Source organism: Hippocampus bargibanti, linkage group LG20 (genome assembly GCF_051943395.1).
Source record: "Hippocampus bargibanti isolate YZ-2025 linkage group LG20, ASM5194339v1, whole genome shotgun sequence".
NCBI classification, from domain to species: Eukaryota; Metazoa; Chordata; class Actinopteri; order Syngnathiformes; family Syngnathidae; genus Hippocampus; species Hippocampus bargibanti.
Genome location: NC_142753.1, coordinates 10,102,799 through 10,118,533, shown reverse-complemented (window position 1 = coordinate 10,118,533; position 15,735 = coordinate 10,102,799). Strand labels below are relative to the sequence as shown.

At 44.5% G+C, this 15,735-nt stretch overlaps 1 protein-coding gene across 16 annotated transcripts in view; it reads right to left on the bottom strand.

The window, feature by feature from the left end:
- The window catches only part of macf1a (microtubule actin crosslinking factor 1a), a 135,095-nt gene that overhangs the window by 13,533 nt on the left and 105,827 nt on the right, over positions 1-15,735 (bottom strand). For 14 of the 16 annotated variants that reach the window (XM_088987053.1, XM_088987061.1, XM_088987055.1 and 11 more), the window contains 26 exons: positions 14,884-15,210; positions 13,770-13,854; positions 13,388-13,614; positions 12,462-12,668; positions 12,114-12,341; positions 11,327-11,545; positions 10,447-10,650; positions 9,304-9,529; positions 9,010-9,236; positions 8,329-8,451; positions 8,109-8,210; positions 7,947-8,048; positions 7,556-7,729; positions 7,328-7,483; positions 6,461-6,658; positions 6,253-6,381; positions 5,422-5,607; positions 5,203-5,358; positions 4,921-5,127; positions 4,050-4,169; positions 3,803-3,972; positions 2,779-2,938; positions 2,497-2,691; positions 1,904-2,176; positions 734-922; positions 78-186 (listed from right to left, as the gene is read on the bottom strand). In XM_088987053.1, coding sequence (XP_088843179.1) covers positions 78-186; positions 734-922; positions 1,904-2,176; positions 2,497-2,691; positions 2,779-2,938; positions 3,803-3,972; positions 4,050-4,169; positions 4,921-5,127; positions 5,203-5,358; positions 5,422-5,607; positions 6,253-6,381; positions 6,461-6,658; positions 7,328-7,483; positions 7,556-7,729; positions 7,947-8,048; positions 8,109-8,210; positions 8,329-8,451; positions 9,010-9,236; positions 9,304-9,529; positions 10,447-10,650; positions 11,327-11,545; positions 12,114-12,341; positions 12,462-12,668; positions 13,388-13,614; positions 13,770-13,854; positions 14,884-15,210 — 4,699 coding nt within the window. The remainder of the gene's footprint in view (positions 1-77; positions 187-733; positions 923-1,903; positions 2,177-2,496; positions 2,692-2,778; positions 2,939-3,802; positions 3,973-4,049; positions 4,170-4,920; positions 5,128-5,202; positions 5,359-5,421; positions 5,608-6,252; positions 6,382-6,460; positions 6,659-7,327; positions 7,484-7,555; positions 7,730-7,946; positions 8,049-8,108; positions 8,211-8,328; positions 8,452-9,009; positions 9,237-9,303; positions 9,530-10,446; positions 10,651-11,326; positions 11,546-12,113; positions 12,342-12,461; positions 12,669-13,387; positions 13,615-13,769; positions 13,855-14,883; positions 15,211-15,735) is intronic. The other 2 variants (XM_088987059.1, XM_088987062.1) reach the window with 1 other exon arrangement.

Genomic DNA, 15,735 nt, shown 5'->3' with positions numbered 1-15,735 from the left:
TGTCACTGTATTTGGTCCGAAAAAAAGAGCGATTGGAGCATGGTTGTGGGTAATCAATATTATGTGGAGCAACTCACGGCCTCTCCTTTCCGCTAGACTGCTAGGTGGCTCAGCAGGTTTCCTTTTATAACTTTTGGTCACTTTGTCCACGTCCGGCTGCTTTCTTGTCATTTCCTCCATGAACATCTGGGACAGAGCGCACATTACAATATTAGGTGACTGAATATATTGATCACTAGATGACCGAGACCTATGAATCTGTATTTCCTATATCAGCTTATTAACTCATTGTCTGCCACACAATGAGCAAAAATGCGTCCAGTCCAGTGCCAGGGTTATTGTCATTTTCACTCAAATTGCAGGACCCAAGGAATATTACGTTTTAGGACTACATGAACATTCAATGCAGCGTAAGAAACCTTAGACTCTCTTCTTTCATCAGAAAAAAAAGAGTTAATTCCTAAGTCATATGGGTCTGCAGTTATCTGAGCTTGAAATGGGGGCGGCTGTACAAAATACAAAACAATACATTGATTTGTATAGCGCTTTAACAACAGCTGAAGCGCTAACATAGACAAAAGGCAAATGCTGCCCCTTGGTGGAAGGGTAAAAAACATTGCCAGAGATCTGACCAGCGCTTTATCGGCACTCCCCCCAAAAGAAAAACCAAAACCCGAACAAATTCGGGAATGGCAAGGAATGAGTGAATATTCCAACGTGTCTACATGCTGACCTGGTGTTCTGTAATAAGTCCTTTGACTTGAGGGATGTCCTGCGGGAGGGGTTCAATGTCTCTCTGCGCCAGGGTTGTCTCGGCCCACTGTAGCCATGACAGAAGCTCCTCGAGCAGGTTGGCGTTGTTCAGAACTTCGGTCAGTGCCGCTTCCAGACGCTGTTCGTGCTGTTTGGCCCACGTTAGCACCTATACACACATACAAAACGTACGTGCGTGTTAAACTCACACCCCTAAAGTCCATGAAATTAAATATTAGCTGAATGAAAGCATGGGCAGCTTGAACAAAAGGTTTCACGGGATTGAGCCCTGGGGAACTCCACAGGTCATAGTGATTTGGTCGGGGCAACCAAATATAGTGATAAAAAAAAAACAACCAAACTTGTTTTTTTGTGTGTTTTTTTTAAGTTGTTTTTGTTGCGATGTGTATGTGGAATTGTCGTTGCTTGGAATTGAAGCGGATTTACATGGGACAGCAGATGTGAGACAATGTCTGTTTTCGTGGATGCTACAGCTTCGTGTTTGCTTTCGACATTGCGCTTGTAGTAGACGTGCACATTCCACCACGACGAGACATGACCCGGATCCACTAGTGAAAAGGAAGCTTTGATCCTCTCATCTAGAACTGCTTCATACAACAAAGAGGTTGCAGAAAGTTTATTAGTTATTTAGGTTTTTTGACTTCAAGATGACACCATGAGAGTGGCTGCCTTTACAGTAGCTCCTGTATTTTGTTTTTCTACTTCTTCCTTTCCTTTCACTCTTCCATAACTTTGCTGCTGTGAAATATAAATTTCCTCCACTGCGAGACGAATAAAGGCTAATCCAATTCAATCCAATGTAAAACGTTGAACACGCCACTCCTTGCAGGGTGTGAAGATGAAAAAAAAAGGTTTCACGGGATTGAGCCCTGGGGAACTCCACAGATCAGTCATTTGGTTGATAATTGCTTATAAATTAAATGTATTATTTATTATAATAATAATTGTTATTATTATTATCATATTATCATCATAAAATACAACCAATGTAAAAAATTAAACAACACTCCTTGTACGGCGTGAAGATGGATGCATTTTTTATTTTTTTTTATTTCTACCCTTTTGAAAATCACAGTACGATATCACCATGACGACCGACATTCATACTTGAGACCATACGCTGACTTACCTCCTCAAAGCGCGCCCGGATGATGGTGATCCAGTGCTTGATGGTGGTAATAGAGTCGGGGTGGCAAAGGGTGAGGATGGCCTCGCCCATGCCCGCTGCACGGTTGACCTCTGCCCTCTTTTCCTCCACGGTGCCCATGAATTGACGGTGGGTGTGCAACAATGCCTGGAGGGTCTCTGCCTCCTCTGGGAGGACACCGCGGAAGCGAAGGCTCTGCTCGGCTTCGGAAAGCCACTCCAGTAGCATTTGAACCGCCGAACGGAATTCCTCAGCCTAACGTATGGCATAAAACAACATTATTGGTATCAGCAGTACCAGTCAATTTAACGGTTACATTACAGTACAGTAAAGTCTCGTTATATCGATAGTACCGCTTATTACGATACTATTTCTATGAACGCAAGGAGAAAATTACATGCGCTCCGGATCGGATATATCGATAGTCCGGTTATATCGATATTTTTTCCGACTCCCGAGAATATCGATATAATCAGACTTTACTGTATTTTAAATGCTATAAAACGTTTTTCTGATGTCAGTTAGGAAACAAAAAAATGGTGTCGGTTGTTTGTTAAATGTTGTCTTTTTCTTACCTGTTTGAGTGCCTGCTGTAGTCTCGTCTGCTTCGTGACGGACAAAGCACACACCGTCTCCCAGCGGTTACTCAGCTCCTGCAACTGAACTTTGACCCACGCCGTGTCGTCCCGACCCGTCTCCATGAGTTCTCGGCCGGAGCGCTTCAAGGCTTGAATACTCCCAGTCCTCTTTCCCATCTCTTTTTGGAAGGCCTGGAAAAAAGGTCGCGAGCGTTATTGAGGCACACCGTAGCTGTCGGACCGTTTGTTAGACACGGCATGTTAGAACAAAATGAGCACCTTATGAGAGTCCATGAGGTTGGAAACCAAGTCCAGGTCACCATGCACAGGCAGATCTTCAGCCAGCTGAGGTTCCACGCGGTACAGCCAGTCTACCAGAGCCTGGAGAGCCTCTGCAAACTGACCCGAGAACAGCAAAGCCTCCTCCAGCTTGTGTTGCCTGGTGGACGACAACCGTTCTTTATTTATTTGTTGAATTTTCATTTTGTATTGATAGGAGATGAATGTCAATATTATTAATTAAAAAAATAATTAAACAAACTGTCAAATGAATACATACATAAATAAATAAATGAATGAATGAAGAAAAAGATAAACAGATGGATGGATAAATGGATGGATAGCGAGATAGTGGGAGAGATAGATAGCTAGAAAGAGTGACCTGAGATAGAGAAAGACAGAGAGAGAGACAGACAGAGACAGACAGACAGACAGAGAGACAGACAGACAGAGAGATATACAGAGAGCCAGACAGACAGAGACAGGGAGAGAGACAGACAGACAGACAGACAGACAGACAGACAGACAGACAGAGAGAGAGAGAGAGAGAGAGAGAGAGAGAGAGAGACAGAGACGGACAGAGAGGGAGACCAACAGAGAAAGAGAGAGAGACAGAGAGACAGACAGAGAGACAGAGAGACAGAGAGACACAGAGAGAGACAGAGAGGGAGACCAACAGAGAGAGAATGAAAGAGAGCGAGACAGAGAGACCGACAGAGAGAGACACAGACAGACAGACAGAGAGACAGAGAGACACAGAGAGAGACAGACAGAGAGACACAGAGAGAGACAGAGAGGGAGACCAACAGAGAAAGAGAGAATGAAAGAGAGAGAGACAGAGACCGACAGAGAGAGACACAGACAGAGAGACAGACAGAGAGACAGAGAGACACAGACAGAGAGGGAGACAGACAAATAAATAAATGAATAAATAAAGAAAGAAATAAATGCTGGCTTTGTATGGATGGAAAAAGTGTTGAATGTATATCAAAAAATTATGTAAGAAACAATTAGAATCATTGACCTCTCCACACTCTTCCCACAGACTGTGTCCCATTTGTCGCGGACTTCGCCAACCAGATGCTCCAGTTTCTGGGTGTCGTCCGGCAGTTGAGCTTTATCACGCATGGCTCGGCCGGATCTCACCGTGGTGTCGTAGACGGGCTGCTTGGAGCCCAACGCCTTCTGGAACTCCTGCAGGACCAAGCGAGACGGGACGTGAGCAATGATGTCCGCTGGGAGGGACTTCGGTGCTGAGAGGATTCCCGGACCTTGTGCTTGGTCAGTTGGACTTTGATCTTGTCCGGTTCGTTGGGCATTTCCAGCTCTGAGTCAAGTCGGTTCTCTGCCTCTTCCAGCCAATCGCTGAGCTTCCTCCAAGCTTCGTGGAACTAAGGAAATATATACAGCGATACCTTGACTTACGAACTTAATTGGTTCCCAGACACAGTGTGTAAGGCGAAAAGTGTGTATCCCAAAAATTAATTTCCCATTGGAAACCATTGAAATGAGAATAATCCGTTCCCAGGTCCCCATTAAAACAATTTTCACCTTTATAATTACACAAAACTACACAAAATGTACCTTATTTTATGTATAATAACTGTGCTATGGTATTATAATTAAAGAAACAAACTGTACTGCATAATAAAGTCGTTTTATTCACCTTTGTAATGGTCATTGATGGCTTGATGGAATGGAGTGGTCGGTTTCATCAGCATTAAACACTTGATGAGGAACGTAGTTGAAACGAGTCCAAATTTCACTGTTTTGTATCCATTTTCCCACTGTCTGTCGTCTACCTGTTTCTTTAATAGTTACCCCCCCCCCCTCCCCTCACTGCTGCGTTTTTCACCAATCACGTGGCTTTAACGGAAGACCGAGGGGCGGGGAATAGAGGACAAAAACAAGTCGGCTGCCATTTTGTTGTTTGCAGTACGGGCTCGTTCCCGAACGACACATCACTCATCGTGACAGCTCCGTGTGTATCCCGAAAAATAGTTTGTATGCCAAGGTAAATTTTCATAAATTTAGGTCCACTGTCAAAAATTTGTCGTCTAAGGAAAACGGGAGTTCAGAAAGATCGCATTCATTCTTTATTATCTAGCGGCAAAGAAAAAAATGGAAATCTCGATTTAGTACCTGTTTGGCCCTCTTGCGAGCCTCGTCCAGGTGTCGCCCGCGGTCTAGAGACCTCTGGACGAGTTTGTCCCAACGGGCCTGAACGCTCAACAACAGGTTCTTGATGATGACCACGTCCTGTTTCAAGCTAGCAAAGCGCAACTGCGAGCCGGACTTCTCCAGTTCCAGAACCTGCTCGCGGTGCGTGTTCACCTCGTTGACAAAAACCTGAAGGAGGACCAGAAACTACGTTCACGTCATGTTTTAGATGTGAAGGTAAATATTCCGTTTGGCGTGGTCTACCTTGTGCTCATCGATCTGAAAGAGGACCGTATCTAGGAGGAGGCTGGGCGGCTGAGCCATGTTCAGGGTTTGCTCAGCCTGCGTCAACCAGTTGATGGTGTCCTGAAGGGAAGTCTGGAAACTCGTCGCCAGCGAGAGCGCCTCCTCCAGTTTAGCCTGCGCCGTTGACATTTAAGAGTCAGACTGGTAATTTCACCTCCAAACGGCAAACTAGCTTACCCGGCGGTCGTCCATCTTGGTGTTGAGGCTGGCCCACTTATTCTGCAGCATGGACAGGTTTTGCTGGGTCTGATTGGTTCCCGGTCCGGCGGCATCCTCACCACCGCGAGCCAGAAGCATCGACTCTCCAGCGTTCAGTAACCGGTTGTACTGATCGTCTCGTAGGGTCATCTGGCCTTGGAGCTCCTGTGGATAACCGGTACAGAAACATAAAAGGGTGGATGGTGTTGGAGTTTTATGATCTTCTCCATTTTAAGTGCTTTATTTGTTATTTTGACAACGCTTTAGCTGATGAACTTTTCGCCTTACGAACAGTAAATTGGCGAGAATATAATCTTGGCAAACAAACTAGTTTTCGGACAACAAACCAAAACACACGGAGCGCCACGGTGGCTGGCGGACTAGTTTTCATCACCCGCTTTCTTTAGTGTGCGGACGTGGTTTGTTATTGAGTGTAGTACTTTTGCTATAATGGGACCGAAAAAGACCCCACCACAGGCTCGTGTTCAGCCAAAGAGGACACAAAACAAAATTACAGTCGAGCAGAAGAAGGAAATCATCGAGAAACATTAATTATAATACAATAGCACATTTATTACACATAAACTAAGATATATTTTGTGTAATTTTAAGGCTTATTTAGTTAGAAAATTATGTTTTATGCGGACCTGGGAACAGATTATTCTTATTTTTAATGGTTTCTTATGGGAAATAAATGTTTGGCAGATGAACTTTTCGCCTTACACACACTTTCTGGGAACCAATTAAGTTCGTAAGCCGAGTTATCACACTGTACATCCAAAATTGGGTCAACATGAGTTTCTTAGTCACCATGTGCTGCTCCAGCTGTTCCCTGGCGGTCTCGGGGAGACCTCCAGTCGGCTTGGCTGCAGACAGCTGGCTCTCTGTGCGCCTCATCCACTGTAGGAACTCCTCCAGTTCACCATGGAAGCCCTCCGCCTACAAGCGATCATTGAAAAACGGTCAATACGTTTTTTTTTTTTTTTAGCATTTTCAGAAAAATAAATTCAGATATGACCTGGTGCAAAGCGGCTTCAAGCAACTTTTGCCGTTCCTGCGTCTTGAGCAAGAGATTCTGCCAGCTGTGGTTGAGCTGGTCTAGTTGTTCCCTGAGGTGGCCGGCTTCATCTCCCGGGGATGACTCCAGGAGCTCGGCGGCTGCCGCGTTGACCGCCTCCACTGTGGCATGATGGGACAGCACGTCATTGCGCAAAACCTGGAACAACGGATTTGAGATTTTAGTGACAAAGTGTCAGAGATGTTCGATCGGACACTGTGGACTACTGCCGGCAGGAGACGTAGCCATTCATGACAGATGTCTGAATTCTCCAGCCCTCTGCCAAGTTATTCATTGAGAGTATATGCAAATTAAAGTGATACATTAGTAAAACATAGTTTTCTTGATTACAATACCACACCTCTTGAGTTTTAAGCACGAACAGCTGTAAGCAATAAAACTTTGTCTTTTCCATGAACTGATAAATTTGTAACCTGGCGAATGAGCTCTTCCTGTGAAGGAGTTTCAAGTCATAAATTGCTTCGGTGATAAAGGAGTTTCCCAAGAATGAAAATGACAGTTTAACTTGCCGTGTCTGTTGACCTCAGATTGACCCCAGGTTGTCTGTGCTTCAATTGTGTATTCGAGTCACACATGTTGACTAAGCAAATAACAGCATGAAACTTTTAGATATGATAACTTCTTATTCTCCATCACAGAGATAGCGAACAAGTCAAGTTTGTTATGTTTGTCAGTGTCACAAATAAAAACAACAGCAACAACAAAAAAATCTGTTACCGTGTGGTGGAGCAACACAGGGTGACTGACAAATTAATTGCCTGATGCAACTTAGTGAAAAAAAAAATCATCATCAGAAGACAAACGTACATGATGTTTGGCCAGTTCGATTTCGATGGCCTTGGGGTCTGAGCTGATTGGTCGCTGGGTGTCCAAGGTGATGTACGTGTGGCTCAGCCAGGCCTGCAGTTCAGACAGAGCGTGCTGGAACTGACCCAGGGCCAGCAGGGCGGCCTCCAGCTTGTGCTGCGGTGAGGATATAACAGTTTAAGAGGGGGCAATCAAAGGAGATTCTCTGACCACGAGTGCTCTCCATACCTGTCTCTGGGTGATCTTGTCCCCCAAATTGTCCCACAGGTGGCGCAGCTCGGTTAGCGGCTCCTGGATCATGTCTCGGTCTGTCTGGTCTGAAACTTTCTTCAGCAGCAGCTCCCCCTGGTGGCATAGCTTCTCCATGTCGATCTGCTGCTGGTACACGTCCACTTTGTATTGCTGTTCGATGGAAGTACCATAAAAGGTAGAAGAAGTCAGTTGGGGTGAGGAGTCTGATGTATTTTTGAGTTTCCAAGTATTCATTTCACTATTTTGAGGAGCCTCGCTGTTCGTGGGTTCATAGCGGGTGTCCCTCCGCATTCAATTTAATCCAGTCACATTTTCAAGACCTCATACTAAGGAGTTCTGAAATGAGAAGATCAATAATGTGGCCTACCTTGAGTTCCTCAATCTGATGTTTGACTGTTCCCAGGTCAGTACCGACTGTTGTCATTTGGCACAGTTTGATCACCGCGTTATCCAAGTAGTCAAACATGGACTATAAAAGACACAGAGTTATTACGACTGTAAGATTTTCATGATTTTTTTTTTTAGTCACCTGTAGTGAATCTTGGTACTGCACAGAGGCACTCATGGCTTCATCCAGCCTCTCCATCCTTTCTCGCCACGTCCTGTTCAGACCTTCCCAAGCGGCGTTCATCTGAGAATTTGCAAAGAATAAAAATAAGCCAACAGATGCATAACTTTCAATTATCAAAAGGAAAGTCATTATTGAATTTTCGGCATAAAAATGGAGAAAAAAAAAGTTGGCGATTCACCTCATCAATGGTTTTCTTCACTTCAGGTTTCTCGGTTTCGCCGCAGGCAAAGATGAGGTCAGCCCCAAGGGTCCTGACAAACTCCAGTTCCTCCCTCAGGCCGTCCGTCTCCGCTTTGATGGCCTGGACCGGGCAAATATTTGTCCATTATAAACAAACAAACAAACACATATTACAATAATACATAATATAAATACATAGATGGATAAATAAATACATGAACACATTATTTTCGGATTATTTTAATTGACAAAGTCAATTAAATAAAATAAACACACACACACACACACACATTTACACACACACACACACACACACACACACACACACACACACACACACACACACACACGCACACACATATATATGCCTTGGCTTACGAACTTAATTGGTTCACAGAAAGTGTGTGTAAGGCAAACTGTGTATTCCAAACATTCATTTCCCATAGGAAACCATTGAAATGAGAATAATCCGTTCCCAGGTCCCCATAACGTGTGGCTGCCGCTGCTCACCCACAGCAAAAACTTATCCTTTGACTGTAAAGTGACCTTGAGAGTTTAGAAAGGCGCTTATAAATGAAATGTATTATTATTATTATGATTATTTTCGACTAAAAAAAGCCTTAAAACTACACAAAATATACCTTATTTTATGTCTAATAAATGTGCTAAGGTATCCTACCTCGGCAGCCTCGATCTGCTGCTTGATGAGCGAGGGGTCCACGCCAGGGTCCTCCAACTCCTTGACGATGTCCTGCGAGTCGCGCAACGTGCTCAACAGCGCCGCCACGTCCGCCCAGAACTTGCTTGCCAGGTCCAGCACGTCGTTGAGTTTGCTGTCGCGCTCCTCGGCCCGTTGGCGAATCTCATCCCACAATGAGCGCAGGCGCAGTAGGCGGGAATGAACGGCTGGTGGCACCGTTTGGAGGGTGTCAGTTAGTCACAGATTTTCACTATTTGGAGCTTCCTCACTTACCTTGAGCAGCTGGATCATCGCGGGCCGCCCGCCCGATGAGTTCCTCTCCACGGGCGCAGAGGGCCGAGAAGCTGGGCAGCAGTTTGTCCAGTTCCACACCCTGCGCCCGGTGATCGGCCAACTGCTCACGGATCTTTTCTACCTCGGCCGCCACCGGAGGTGGTTGACGTAGGCGCTGCACGGCCACCTCCAAGGTCTCCAGAAGAGGGTCCATCTTATCGTGGAACTAGAAGGATTTGGGAGAACTTAGCTGAATTGACACTGTGGTGTTTATAAAATGAATTGAAAACTAGGTTCTACGTTAATTTGGGTTTTTCTTGCGGGGATGTCGATAAAGCGTTGGTCAGACCTCTGGCAATGTTTTTCCTTTCCACCAGGGTGCATAATTTGTCTTTTGTCCATGTTAGCGCTTTTTCATAACAGATTCAGCTGTTGTTAAAGCGCTATATAAATCAATATGTATTAGATTTAAGGTTTGTATACGTCATTTTAAGGCGTGTATAAGTAAGCTGCATTGGATTGTACTGAAAAATAAACATTTAATAAAATATATGCTCTATGAAGATAATTAAATGTACAACTGGAGATAATACTACATGTTACTACAAAAAGATTCGTATGTGTTCGTAACTTGAATGTTCGTAAGTAGGAGAGCATCTGCATTCATTCTTTTTATACAGTGAAAAAAAAAAAATGACCGAAAATCAATGTTTGAGCTATGTCAACCATTTTTTTTGTGCAGAAGAATGCGCGTACTAGAATGAAGCAGTCCATCTTACCTCTACAAGCTGGGCGACAGCAGTGAGCAGTGACCATGGAGGAAAGTGGTGGTGGTGATGACATGCGGCGACAACACATTAGCGACGACAGGGTGTGACGGCGTGGCGGACGGGATGGTTAAAGGACAGATAAGGAGGTTTAGGACACACAGATGGATGGATGGATGGATGGATGGAGGGTGGAGAAATAACACAACCAGTTAAATTTGACACATGCCTCCACGGTTAAAAAAAAAAAAAAAAGGACAGCGGCAACCGGAGGTGGGAATTCACGCACCACAATGTCAACGTTTTAGCCGAATAATCACAACCCAAAAAAAGGCATGCTGTTGTGTAGTCACACTTTACTTGAGGTTCGTCTTACCTGAGCGGACTGCGACACGGCCTCATCCAGGAGAGCGGCGCGACTTTTCACCTCCCCCTTAATTGCTAGATATCGGCGCTCGGCTTCGTCGTAGCATTGCGTCACTCGCGGGCCTTCGGCGGCGCTCAGTTCGGCTAGCGGGGGTCCGATTTTCAGGAGCTTGTCGATGTGCGGCTTGTGCTCGGCGATGGACTCTCTCAGCAGCTGAACGGCAACATAGAAAAGACAGTCCAATCTCGTTGCAATGTACCTCGAGGGAGATCACGAATCCATACAGTGATACCGTGCCTTACAAACTTAATTGGTGTGTAAGGCGAAAAGTGTGTATCCCAAAAATTAACTCCCCATAGGAATCATCAGCATTAAACACTTGATGAGGAACGTAACCTTCTCCTTTCACCATCTTGAGGAATGATCCCTTGTAGGTGCTTTCTCTGCGATAATTTTACCTAGTTCCTCATCAATTGTGTTCTGTTTAGCTGGGTTGATAGCTTTTTGCATCAAGTGTACATCTAGATGGCTTGTGCGGGTTGTTTGTGGAGCCTGTTTGATGGGATATTTTAACCTTGCAGTCTACACTCTATCTTTGAACTATCTGTGAACTCATTGTGGCGCCCCGTGTGTATCCCGAAAAATAGTTTGTATGCCAAGGTAAAATTTTCAAAAATTTTACGTTCGTAAACCGAAAAGTTGGTAAGCCAAGGGGTTTGTAAACCGAGGTATCACTGCACGTTATAACGGTCGTTCCAATAAAATCGCCGCCGACCATGACGTATAATAAAGTAGGAACATCTAGAGATGTAAAAACAACTGAAACTGTTAATCACAAATACATTTATACAGTTTGAAGAAAAAAAAAACGATTGCGTGATGATTTTACCCTCATCTGGTCCTGCTGCAACCGCAGGGTCTCCGTGTCGATGGCGGCTGGCGGCAGCTGACCAATGAGGGCCTCGGTCTCACCCAGCCACGGCTCCAGTTCCTCATAAGTCTCCCAGAAGCGGGCCACCAGCACCTGGGCCTGCTCCAGGGCCGCGAAGCGCCCACTGTGGCTCTGGTTGACAGCGTCGTAGCGGGAACTCAAGGAGTCCGTCTTCACCTGAGGAAGAGTGCGCACCATAGCGGGCGAAAAGTTGTCTGACTGTTTGTTTATTCATTCGTTTGTCTAATGATAAACTAATCAATTGGAGCGCTGATGCGTATGTGGAATTGTCGCAGCTAGGAATTGAAGCGGATTTACATGGAACAGGAGATGTGAGATAATCTCTTTTCGTCAATGGATGCTACAGCTTCGTGTTTGTTTTCAACATTTAGCTTGTAACAGACGTGCACATTTGACCATGACATCCCTGATCCACTGGTAAAAAGGACGCTTGGATCCTCTCTTCTTTCATCTAGCAATGCATCATACAAACCAATACAGGTTACTTATACAAGCCTTTAACATACTTATATAAGCCTTAAACATATATTCCAAACAAAATATAGCACTGAAGCAACTTACGAACAAATTCAACTTACGAACGACCGTTCGGAACGTATATCGTTCGTAAGTTGGGGAGTGTCTGTCCACAATTTTTTTCCCGCTTTTCAAGTGGTCCTTGTAAAAAGTTCGAGCGCCAATGGTCTAGCTTATAGTTGAGTTTCTGCGCCCACACCTAACCCACCTTCAGCGCATCCTTCTGCGTTTCACTGCAAGTCTCCAGGATATCATCCCTGGTGGCGAGTAGCTGGTCCACTGTGTCCTTGTGTCGGATGATGTCGATGTTGAAGGCCTTCTGGACCTGAAGCTGGGCCACCGTCACGTCAGGTTCCAGGCTCAGCGGGGCCAGCGATGCTAACTTGCGCTCCGTCTCGCCAACCCAGGCCAGTTCTGCATCCACCGCCTCTTCGTACTGTGACAATAAAGGAATGCAGGGAGAACCGTGTGTCAGTAAAAACACGATACGGTGATGATAACGAGAAACAAGTGAAAGAAGTCGAAATATTCCAGTCTGGCAGTGAGATCACAATACCTGCTGCGACCTCTGGATGGCGGCCTGCACGAGCTGCACCCGCTGCGTGATGGTGTCGTCCGCCTGTCTGTAGCGCTGGTTGGCGTCAGCGACCAGTCGGTCCAGGCCCTCGCGAGCTCGCCAGGGCACGAGATCCAACAGGGCGCTGCCCACTTCATTGACGGTGTCCAACACCAGCCGCTTCTCAGCGGATACTTTCTTCAACTCCTACAAAATAAAAGGAAAATATGACAAAAATATCCAGACGCTCCCCAACTTACGAACAAGATACGTTACGAACGGTTGTTCGTAAGGTGAATTTGTTTGTAAGTTTCTTCAGTATTATAGTTTGTATGAAATGTATATTCAAGATTTATATAAGTATGTCGATAAAGATATGTACATGTACATCTGGTACATGTACATCTCACTGTCAGACGTGCAAAAATGTGTCCACTCGGGTGCCAGGGTTTTTGTCATATTCACTTGAATTCCAGGACCCACAGAATATTGAGTTTTAGGACTGCATCAACATTCAATTCAGCGTAAGAAACCTTAGATTCTCTTCTTTCATCAGGAAAAAAAAGAGTTAATTCCCAAGTTATATGGTTCTGGAGTTATATGAACTTGAAATGGAGGTGGCTGTACGAAATACAATACAATATACAGACACTCCCCAACTTACGAACGAGATACGTTACAAACGGTTGTTTGTAAGGTGAATTTGTTCGTAAGTTGCTTCAGTATTATATTTTGTATGGAATGTATATTTAAGATTTATATCAGTATGTCAATAAAGATATGTACATCTGGAGAGAACACTACATATCTTACTACAAAAAGTTTACAGTTGTTGGTAACTTGAATGTTTGTAAGTAGGGGAACATCTGCATAAAGAGAAAAAAGATACAATGACATGACATGACCTTGTAGTTGAGAAACTCTACCTTCTGTCGCTCCTGGTAGGCAAGCGAGGCGTCGGGCTCCGAATCGTTGAGCTCTGCTTCCACGTTGTCCAACCATTGGTTGAGGTCATGGTGGGCGGCGGCGAATCGCGTGGCCAGCTGCAGCGCCTGCTCCAACGTGCGGAGCGCTTTGCTGCTGCCCGCGGTCATCTCGGCGTAGCGGGATTTGATGCCATCCAGCTTCTCTTGGATCAGCAGAACTTCTTCACCTGGAGTGACGAAAACCAGGTTAACCAACACCAAATATTGATTAGCAAAGACAAACAATATCAAGAGATAACAAAAGGCTTGGGGAACGGAGGACTACAGAAAGAACCAAGAACCACCAAAGGATTGGATTAGCGAAAACCAAAGGACACCCCACCTGTGGTCTGCTTGAGTAGTGCTTGTCCGTTCTTGATGGCTTGGTCCACTGTCTTCTTCCTGCTTACAATCTCCTCATTTAGAGACTGTGAAGGAATAGAAAATGTCTTTAACATCTACATTGTTTAAAATTGACACTTTGGTCATGAAAGACAGTCATAAGCAATATTTGATGACTGTTTAGAAAAAACATAGTTCTACACTGAAAAAAAATACAACGGCAACATAAAATATCAACATTGGATTCAGCCCAGCGCCCGAATATCACAATTTTTTTTTGTGTATTTTGCATATTGTGTATTTGTTCAATTATTAGTTAACTGATTCACTGCCAGACAATATGCAAAAATGTGTCCACTCCAGTGCCAGGGTTTTTGTCATTTTACATAAACATTCAATTCAGCGCAGGAAACCTTAGACTCTCTTCTTTCATCAGAAAAAAAAAAGATGGATCTGGAGTTATATGAGCTTGAAATGGGGGCGGATGCACAAAATACATGCAAAACATACTTATTGGTTTATATAGCGCTTTAACAACAGCTGAAGCTGGAGCAAAGCGCTAAAACATGGGGGAAAAAAAAGAGAAATGCTGCCCCCTTGCGGAAGGGAAAACATTGCTAGAGGTCTGACCAGCGCTTTATCGGCACCCAAACAAGAAGAAGAAAAAAAAACTAACAAATTCAGGAATGGCGCTCTAAGTCATATTTTCAATTCACGAATAAATTCGTGAATGGCAATGAATGAGTTAACAAACTTTCATCTGGGAAAAAAAGTTAATTACTAAATTATATGGGCCTGGAGTTATCTGAGCTTGAAATGGGGCGACTGTACAAAATACAATACATATTGATTTATATAGCGCTTTAGCAACAGCTGAAGCTGAAAAAAACATTGCCATAGGTCTGACCAGCGCTTTATCGACACTACCCACAAGAAAAACCCAAACCCGAACAAATTCTACGTCACACTTTTCAATTCCCAAATAAATTTGGGAATGGCAGCGAATGAGTTAATTAATCGATCAGTAAATCAACTGATGGGAATTTTTAACTCCAGTTTTTGCAATGTGACTCCAGCTGCTACGTTTTTTTTTTCTTGGCCCATCGCGGTCATACCAGCGCATGCTTGTGTTGCTCGGCCAGGGCGTCGGCCTGGTAACACTGCACCGAAACCAGCGCCAGCCGCTGGCCCACTTCCGCCAACCAGTTCAGCACCTCCACCTCGTCCTCGCCAAAAAGACGAGCGTTGGCCAGCGCCTGCTCCAGCAGCGCAGCTCGCCGCTTACACCATTCGGAAAGCTGGGCGTGGCCCGATTGCACCGCCTCCACCCGATCGCCCAGCCAATCACGGTCTGATGCGCAGCTGAGTGGAGCTAGTGATTGGCTGAGGGAACGCAGTCGAACCACGTCGGACTCGCGGGCGAACACGTCGTCTTGAATGGCCTGGGAGGGTTTTGTGTGTGTGTGTGTTTGATGGAAGGGGACGGGTAATGGAAAAGGGAACAAAAGATGGACACAAACAAATGAGCATGCAGATGATAAATCATAAAACTGAAAATCATAATGACGAATGAACAATAAAACATAATATAAAAAGAATAATTTCAAGCCACAAATGGGAAAATTATGTAAACGAAGTTTTATGGGTCATGTTGCTGTAATGTATTTTTTTCATCGATTGGGTGTATCGTAATTAAAATTTATTGTATTTATACTTACCACAACATCGCCATCCTCAATTTTTTATTGTTTAGATTATAATTTTTAATCCCTCCTCATTGTCGCCATTTTTGATCGTACTATGTAATTTATGCGTATAGAGATATGCATGTTACTGCTGTGGCAATTCAACCCGACAAAATTAAGTAGCTCGGACTTCATTTAGCTAGCTTTCAATGTAGCTAGCTAGCTATCTTGCTAGCTCGAACCATGTGAGGATTTTGTGTGTGTGTATATATATATATATAT